The 10000-nt window shown below is 45.1% G+C and overlaps 1 protein-coding gene across 2 annotated transcripts in view; it reads right to left on the reverse strand.

The window, feature by feature from the left end:
- The window catches only part of pltp (phospholipid transfer protein), a 16733-nt gene that overhangs the window by 4815 nt on the left and 1918 nt on the right, over positions 1-10000 (reverse strand). Inside the window, exons 2-8 of one of the 2 annotated variants that reach the window (XM_080792581.1) lie at positions 6072-6198; positions 5686-5785; positions 5243-5371; positions 4743-4898; positions 1072-1135; positions 775-838; positions 493-584 (exon numbers count right to left, since the gene is read on the reverse strand). In XM_080792581.1, coding sequence (XP_080648707.1) covers positions 493-584; positions 775-838; positions 1072-1135; positions 4743-4898; positions 5243-5371; positions 5686-5785; positions 6072-6183 — 717 coding nt within the window. In that variant the 5' untranslated portion in view covers positions 6184-6198. Of the gene's footprint in view, positions 1-492; positions 585-774; positions 839-1071; positions 1136-4742; positions 4899-5242; positions 5372-5685; positions 5786-6071; positions 6202-10000 lie in introns of those variants that run through there. The other variant, XM_080792580.1, reaches the window with a different exon arrangement.

A 10000-nucleotide genomic window follows, 5' to 3' on the forward strand; every position in this document is an offset into this window, starting at 1 on the left:
CCCTACACACAGGGAACACCCTTTAGGTGTTAGAACATCCCCTACACACACAGGGAACACCCTTTAGGTGTTAGAACATCCCCTACACACATAGGGAACACCCTTTAGGTGTTAGAACATCCCCTACACACAGGGAACACCCTTTAGGTGTTAGAACATGCCCTACACACAGGGAACACCCTTTAGGTGTTAGAACATGCCCTACACACAGGGAACACCCTTTAGGTGTTAGAACATGCCCTACACACAGGGAACACCCTTTAGGTGTTAGAACATGCCCTACACACACAGGGAACACCCTTTAGGTGTTCCCTGTGTGTTAACATCCCCTACACACACACACACACACACACACACACACACACACACAGGGAACACCCTTTAGTTGTTAGCATCATGTTACGCTTTAGCTAGTGAAAAATAGCAGATCTACAAGCTCATTGCGCATGAGTATAACAGAATAAAACAGAATCAGAGACAGTATAATGAGACCTTGAAGTCCATGTCTAGACTGCTGGAGGTCACCGTGGGGTCGCGGAGAAGAGCGTAGTCGATACCGATGAAGTTATCCACCTCCGTTCTTACTGCAGACAGACAGGCAGGCAGACAGACAGACAGACAGACAGGCAGTGTGAGAATGGTCGGTCAAGTGAAAATAACCAGTAAGGCTATAGTTCCAAACAACATTAAGGTTCTAAGGTTAACTGTGGTTAAGGTTATCTGGTTAAGGTTAACTGGTTAAGGTTGTCGTTGGATTAGATGAACTAAACGTACCTGGAATGGTTTCCATCATGGTGTTAATGTGAACCAGAGCCGCACGGTTCAGTGCTGGACAGATCTACAGACAGACAGACAGGCAAACAGACAGGCAGACAGACAGACAGACAGACAGACAGAAAGACAGACAGGTTTAGTGTCATGTCATCCTTGTCCGACAGTGATAATAACATTCTGGTGCTATCAAAATAATGTCAAGGACAACCCAAAATTATATAAAAGTCTAAAAGTCATCATTTTTATACCCCTCATTTATTGCAGTGAAAGTAGTAAGTAGTAAGTATTTGTATTTACCTGCTGGTTGAGAAGGAAGCGCATCGCTGTGGTCAGGAAGGTTGCCAGGAAGTCATACACCCTCCTACAAAATAAAACAGGAAGTCATAAGCCCTCCTACTAAATAAAATCGATCATCGATGCGAAAATGGAAGCCATCGTTCTCACGATAATGAAAATCTAAATATTTTTCTAAAGAAATCTGCCTAATGATGATGTCACTGGAAGACGGTTTCTAAACTGCCCACAGCCCTCCTATGAGACACAGACTGAGTAGAAAACAATCGTGCCGTTTTTTCATAGTGAGGACCTATTATATGAAGATAGGTTGAAAAGTGGTGAAGTGGTCCTTTCTTCTTCTTCTTGCTGCGAGAGTGAAGTCTAGCCAACACCAACTCGGGATTCCCGGATGGCTGCCCTCCACAAATTCCTATCCAACATCAGGTTCTTGAGCTCTCCAGTGTTGTCAGCCAAGCTGTCGCACCGCAGAACGTCTACATTAGGTGGTACGCTTCTTTCCCCTCCTGGCTTTGCCCTGGGTTGGCTCCCATAGGGTCAATTTACTTGCCTCAAGTTCTGGGTGCCTGACGCAGTGCCCTGCCAGCCTCATCCTTCTCTCCCTGACTTTGTTTGTGACGCGTGGTAGGTCCCCATAGAGGTCCACATATTTAGGTCCTGGGCATGACGTTAAACTGTTCCGTTCGAGAGGACCGGCGACCCTCGAACGTAAACAGCCACGAAAGGAAACTATGTGGATCAGTGGTCCTTTAAACTCCCTCATCAACATGTTATCGTTGACTCTGAGCTCTGAGCAGATCCACATGGGAACCTCATGCAACTCCAGGATGCAAGCGCAGGTTTTCGGCAGAGAAAATTGGATGGCCTTGGGCTTGTCTTTCTTTTTTTCCCCCCCTTCTTCCTTCATGGGCCCCCCATGTCGTACGTCTGGGCCCCCCATGGGCCCCCCATGGCGTACGTCTGTGCCCCGACCAACACGCCCTGGGCCCTTCATGGTCACATTCCGTGACATGTTCTGTATTTCCACAGTCACAGAATGTGACCGTCTGAATCACATCCGCTATAGGATATACAGCAGGGATAAAACACACAACTCCCACGGGCCCTGCAGGGGTTAATGTCTGAGCCGTGGACCGGTCCAACTCTCATGGTCTATACAGCTCTGGTCCATTAGCCTTAAAGGAGAATTCCACCCTAGCCGGTTTTTTTCTCGTTTTTTTTTAACTGAATTCTATTGAATGGGCTCTATGGGAGCCAAGTGTCAGCCAACCCAGGGCAAAGCCAGGAGGGGAGAGAAGCGTACCACCTAATGTAGACGTGCTGTGGCGCGACATCGTAGCGAATGACACTGCAGAGCTCAAGAACCTGATGTTGGATCCAGGAATCCCGAGTTGGTGTTGACTAGACCTCACTTACTCTCACAGTAACAGGTCTTACTTATACCCCAGAGTCCCGCTGAACTTCACTAGGTCTTACCCCAGAGTCCAGTAACAACTAACAGGTCTTACCCCAGAGTCCAGTAACAACTAACAGGTCTTACCCCAGAGTCCAGTAACAACTAACAGGTCTTACCCCAGAGTCCAGTAACAGTAACAACTAACAGGTCTTACCCCAGAGTCCTGTAACAGTAACAACTAACAGGTCTTACCCCAGAGTCCTGTAACAGTAACAACTAACAGGTCTTACCCCAGAGTCCTGTAACAACTAACAGGTCTTACCCCAGAGTCCAGTAACAACTAACAGGTCTTACCCCAGAGTCCTGTAACAACTAACAGGTCTTACCCCAGAGTCCTGTAACAACTAACAGGTCTTACCCCAGAGTCCAGTAACAACTAACAGGTCTTACCCCAGAGTCCTGTAACAACTAACAGGTCTTACCCCAGAGTCCAGTAACAACTAACAGGTCTTACCCCAGAGTCCTGTAACAGTAACAACTAACAGGTCTTACCCCAGAGTCCAGTAACAGTAACAACTAACAGGTCTTACCCCAGAGTCCTATAACAGTAACAACTAACAGGTCTTACCCCAGAGTCCTATAACAGTAACAACTAACAGGTCTTACCCCAGAGTCCAGTAACAGTAACAACTAACAGGTCTTACCCCAGAGTCCTATAACAGTAACAACTAACAGGTCTTACCCCAGAGTCCTATAACAGTAACAACTAGCAGGTCTTACCCCAGAGTCCTGTAACAGTAACAACTACCAGGTCTTACCCCAGAGTCCAGTAACAGTAACAACTAACAGGTCTTACCCCAGAGTCCAGTAACAGTAACCGCTAACATGTCTTACCCCAAAGTCCTGTAACAACTAACAGGTCTTACCCCAGAGTCCCGTAACAGTAACAACTAACAGGTCTTACCCCAGAGTCCAGTAACAGTAACAACTAACAGGTCTTACCCCAGAGTACAGTAACAACTAACAGGTCTTACCCCAGAGTCCTGTAACAGTAACAACTAACGGGTCTTACCCCAGAGTCCTGTAACAGTAACAACTAACAGGTCTTACCCCAGAGTCCTGTAACAGTAACAACTAACAGGTCTTACCCCAGAGTCCTGTAACAGTAACAACTAACAGGTCTTACCCCAGAGTCCAGTAACAACTAACGGGTCTTACCCCAGAGTCCTGTAACAACTAACAGGTCTTACCCCAGAGTCCTGTAACGGTAACAACTAACAGGTCTTACCCCAGAGTCCTGTAACAGTAACAACTAACATGTCTTACCCCAGAGTCCTGTAACAACTAACAGGTCTTACCCCAGAGTCCTGTAACAACTAACAGGTCTTACCCCAGAGTCCTGTAACGGTAACAACTAACAGGTCTTACCCCAGAGTCCTGTAACAGTAACAACTAACAGGTCTTACCCCAGAGTCCTGTAACAGTAACAACTAACAGGTCTTACCCCAGAGTCCTGTAACGGTAACAACTAACAGGTCTTACCCCAGAGTCCTGTAACAACTAACAGGTCTTACCCCAGAGTCCTGTAACAGTAACAACTAACAGGTCTTACCCCAGAGTCCTGTAACAGTAACAACTAACAGGTCTTACCCCAGAGTCCTGTAACAACTAACAGGTCTTACCCCAGAGTCCAGTAACAGTAACAACTAACAGGTCTTACCCCAGAGTCCTGTAACAACTAACAGGTCTTACCCCAGAGTCCTGTAACAACTAACAGGTCTTACCCCAGAGTCCAGTAACAGTAACAACTAACAGGTCTTACCCCAGAGTCCTGTAACAGTAACAACTAACAGGTCTTACCCCAGAGTCCTGTAACAGGTCTTACCCCAGAGTCCTGTAACAGTAACAACTAACAGGTCTTACCCCAGAGTCCTGTAACAGTAACAACTAACAGGTCTTACCCCAGAGTCCTGTAACAGGTCTTACCCCAGAGTCCTGTAACAGTAACAACTAACAGGTCTTACCCCAGAGTCCTGTAACAGTAACAACTAACAGGTCTTACCCCAGAGTCCTGTAACAGTAACAACTAACAGGTCTTACCCCAGAGTCCTGTAACAGTAACAACTAACAGGTCTTACCCCAGAGTACAGTAACAACTAACAGGTCTTACCCCAGAGTCCTGTAACAGTAACAACTAACAGGTCTTACCCCAGAGTCCTGTAACAACTAACAGGTCTTACCCCAGAGTCCTGTAACAGTAACAACTAACAGGTCTTACCCCAGAGTCCCGCTGAACTTCATCTTCATCCTGGTGATGCTGGCGTCACACGTCACGTTGCTGATCTTCAGACGTCCCTCCTCGTCGCTCTGCATCCTCAGCGCCGTGTTGATGTTCACGCCGTCGGCCGAGGCGTTGATGTAGCCCGTGTCATAACTGTTATAATAAACACAATAACACTAATACTGTTATTAAACTCTAAACATTGATTGCACCCAATCTTAGCAATTCAAGCATGCTTCGGACTGGTTCAGACTGGTTCAGACTGGTTCAGACGGGTTCAGACTGGTTCAGACTGGTTCAGACGGGTTCAGACTGGTTCAGACGGGTTCAGACTTGTTACCAGCTGCTGTGTAAGTACAGCTGGTCAATGTTCTCTCTGCTGTGCTTTCACGCACACTTCGATCTAATTTGGCTATGTTTACTAAATGGTTGTTATTATAAGTGTAATAATACTAAACATATTAATATCATTGATAATAATGAATGTTTTTACGAACAAGAACCAGTAGAGGATTCTTCGGTGGAAGCTCAGAGTGATGGAGGTGTTCTGGACCCCAAACAGCAGACCCACATCTGGCTGGAAACTCAGGTCTGCATGAGGCATGTCCAATTCTGTTATCTTCACACTGAGGAGGAGAGGAGAGCAATTCATTTATACTGGAGAGGAGAGGAGAGGAGAGGGGGTGATGGTGTATATATTTACTCTGTGATGGTGTATATATTTATTCTGTGATGGTGTATATATTTACTCTGTGATGGTGTATATATTTATATATATATATTTACTCTGTGATGGTGTATATATTTACTCTGTGATGGTGTATATATTTATGTATATATTTACTCTGTGATGGTGTATAAATGTATGTATATATTGATATATATATTTACTCTGTGATGGTGTATATATTTATGTATATATATATATATATATATTTACTCTGTGATGGTGTACTGGAACCGTCCCTCGCTCCCCTTCATCTCAGGCATGGTGATGTTACTGAGCTCCTCCTCCACAAACGTCTGGGTCTCATACTTTACTGCAGAGTACACAAAATGCCTCATACTTTACTGCAGAGTACACAGAATGCCTCATACTTTACTGCAGAGTACACAGAATACCTCATACTTTACTGCAGAGTACACAGAATGCCTCATACTTTACTGCAGAGTACACAGAATACCTCATACTTTACTGCAAAGTACACAGAATGCATCATACTTTACTGCAAAGTCAATAGTTAGTAGTAGTAGTATAGTAATGTATTTTTATTTTCTTACACATATCCAGGCCTCTACAGTATATGTATATATATATTTTCTTACACATATCCAGGCCTCTCTTGGTGATTCGTATTTTGCACCCGGCCGGTTCGGAGGCCATGTAGCAGGACAGCGACGCCAACAGGAAGAGGAGGGGCAACAGGCAGGAAGTCATTCTGAGCCACGGAAAACTGAATGACAAAGAAAACAGAACATTAAACTTGCATGCATTGCAGACAGGCGTGCACACACACACACACACACACGCATGTGCACGTGCACACGCGCACACACACACGATGGATTCAAACTAGCAACCTATACCACTCTGTCTGGACTAGTTTGTGGGACAGCAAACTGTGATGCATGTCCGAGACGAGACTAGTGCAATGTCATATTCAAGGTCAGCTCGCCTTGCCCTCCGAGTCCAGACCAACCTGAACCCACACACACAGTGCTTCCTCCCGGGTCCACCTATGCTTTCTATGGCATAGGATCCGCCAGGAGGATCTACACGCAGCTGCGCGACATGAGACTTTTTAATTAATTAATTAGCGCGACAGAGAGAGAGAGAGAGAGAGAGAGAGAGAGGAATGTGTGTGTGTCAATTTAACAAAGGTGCAGACGATCAGAAATCAGCAGAGAGTGATCAACGCTACTCTATGCCGAATTGAAGTGGACTCGGACCCAGACCTTTTTTTTTTTTCTCCCTGGAAATAAAAATGTCTGGGTTATACCGAGGCTATAACCAGAGTGCTGTATACAGCATAATAAAACACATACAGTATAGACAAATACAAAGAATATACACAACAAGTCAACAACAGTCAAACAGTGAGCAGTGGGTATGGGGCAGGGGTCCTTGGGGGGTCCTTAGGGAATGTGAGACAGTAGCAGTGGTTATGGGGGTGGGGTTCCTGTGAGACAGTAGCAGGGGTTATGGGGGTGGGGGTCCTTGGGGGTCTTTAGGGAGTGTAAACAGTAGCAGGGGTTATGGGGGTGGGTGGGGTCCCATAGGCCAGTGGTCTGCCACGGGTTGTTGTTAGTAGGATGATTGAAAGACCCCCAGGATGGTGAACTCTGTGAGGTCACCTCCTGTTTTCTGCTGCTTGCATCTTCCACGAATCTTCCACGAATGATGTTCTCCCCTTCTCTCCCTCCCCCTCCATCCCTGTCTGCCTGTCTGTCTGTCGCATGCACGCACACAGCACGGATGTGTGTACGCACACACATTCATCCGTGTGTGCGTACAGTCCGTAGCCTACACACGGATGAATGGGGGGTCGACTCGACACAGTTGTACAGTAATTCACCGTCAGGCATGAGCGTGCACGTGGCCAGCGGGCGGGCGCACGTGAACTAAATACAGCAAAAGAAAAAAAGACAAGTTGTACTTCTGTGGTTGCCATGGAAACCTCTCTCTACTCCTGTGTCTGTTGTTTCTATATCTTCATATTCATCCTTTTCTCCATCTTTGTTTCTCCTTGTTTCTATCTTTCCTTTCTCTTTCTCTCCTACCCCCCCCCCCCTCTCTCTCTCTGTCTCTCTCTCTCTCTCTCTCTCTCTCTCTCTCTCTCTCTCTCTCTCTCTCTCTCTCCCCCCCCCCCCCCCCCATGTGTTTTGGTTGGACTCAGCCGTTGACCTCCGGTGTTGATGTGAACTCCAGTAACCCCATCACAGCAACAAGAACATCATGTTGTCATGTTGTCTGAGTCCAGGAAATTAAACATTTTTTTACATTACTTCTGTTTACAAAGACATCTGATACTCATGTATACTGACCAGTACAACCACAGTCTGATACTGCATGTACTGACCGGTACAACCACAGTCTGATACTGTTGTAGCCTACTGACCGGTACACCACAGTCTGATACTCGTGTACTGACCGGTACAACCACACTCTGATACTGTTGTACTGACCGGTACAACCACAGTCTGATACTGTTGTACTGACCGGTACACCACAGTCTGATACTCGTGTACTGACCGGTACACCACAGTCTGATACTCGTGTACTGACCGGTACAACCACAGTCTGATACTGTTGTACTGACCGGTACAACCACAGTCTGATACTGTTGTACTGACCGGTACAACCACAGTCTGATACTGTTGTACTGACCGGTACAACCACAGTCTGATACTGTTGTACTGACCGGTACACCACAGTCTGATACTCGTGTACTGACCGGTACAACCACAGTCTGATACTGTTGTACTGACCAGTACAACCACAGTCTGATACTGTTGTACTGACCGGTACAACCACAGTCTTGCATTATATTACATGTATTTCACCTAACGTTCTTTTTTATGTTACTGCAAGGCAAGCAGACACAGGCAGCGCTGTTGACGATCGCACCAGGCGATATTATATTTCATGTATCCTTTATTATATTTATTTAAACATATTAGCGTGCTTTTAGATCACATTTTAACGAACTGATGTTATTATATGCCTTCATCTTCTGGATGATTGAACCTCAATGGAAACGCACTGATTAAACATCCTCTTTGCAAAACTTTGCAAACAGTTAATAAAGTATATTCAATAGATAGGTAGATCGATTATAAAAAAAACATTGATAGATGTTCTCGTATTGTTAAAGATAGAAAGATATGGATGAATGGATGGAGAGAGAGAGAGAGATGAGATGGAGAGACTATAAGAGCCTCATCATCGCCATCTGTGTCATTGTTCTGCTATTACAGGTATATTTCTTATTCAATTGAATGTTTATAGAGGTGGGTCACTATAACGCTTATAACGCCCTTGGACCAATCATCTCATCATGCCAACCAAGCTATGGAAGTAATTGTAAAGTAAAGTATAGCCTAGTAATGAATAGAGGTATAAGGTAACGCCTCGGAAATACCTGGCAATACTGTAACTGTACTGTATTCTGGGTCTTATTTGTCACCGTTTGCAGTAGGCTATAAAACCACTGCATATACAGTAAGGGGTTCCAAAACCTTTCAGGACGCGACCGCCCACAATAATCCTATTGTAATTGAACAATTACAATAGGATTGTAATTCCCACTCCCACTCCTGACCCACTGTTTGGGAAACCATCCATTAGGACTACAGACCCTCATTTGAGTACATACAGTTTTATTATTATGTTTGCCCGACACTGTAAAATACTCAGTTAACTTTTACTATACAGTATGAGGTTGACATTTAAGGGACTAAAGGGTTCATTTCTCAGGGTTAGTGTACTCTCTACAGAGACGGGGCGGCGGTGGTTCAGCGGTAGAGTGAGCCAGTTCAAACCCAGTTCGATCCCTGTGGGCTCCCCCAGAGTTAGTATCGAAGTGTCCTTGAGCAAAGAACCCCAGATTGCTCCTGATGTGCTGATCTGATCGGTGCCCTGCATGATGGTTTCCGTGTGAATGAAATGCACCATCTCTGTATAAAGTGCCTTTGATTAATAAGGCGCCTTATAAATGCACCATTTACCATTTTACCAGACTGTGTGTTTAAGGGTTCATTTGGTCCCCCAGGGCACCCAGAGCACAATTACTGTGGACAAGCAGAGTGATGTATATCAGTGTAATTAAGCGGCAGCCTCTGGAACAAGTACTCAAACTGTACTTTGAGTAAAAAAAGAGCACAGATACTTTTTACACCACAGTGGACTATAGGGCAGTAAATTGATGTACATCAGTGTAATTACAGGCTGTTCTGTGTTTCTGCTGTGATTAATGACGAGAGGTACTTTACTTTGGACCGTACGTGTCATCATGGACTACTGAACTTTTACCGTACGCTGTATTATCATAATGACAGAGAGCTGCTTAGATAACTGCTGTACATGTCTGAGTCCGTACGTCAGTGCATGGTGGTAATAAAGTATATACGAATATAAGTAATTGGTTCTCAAGCTTTTTTTATACCTACCAATACTGCCGTAGTCTGAAAACCCACCTTTTCAGACTCCATCATACGCTATACCCCCTTAGATAGCATTTCTCTAGACTTATAGC

Source organism: Protomyctophum bolini, assembly GCF_963924005.1.
Source record: "Protomyctophum bolini genome assembly, chromosome: 20".
Classification (NCBI taxonomy): Eukaryota; Metazoa; Chordata; class Actinopteri; order Myctophiformes; family Myctophidae; genus Protomyctophum; species Protomyctophum bolini.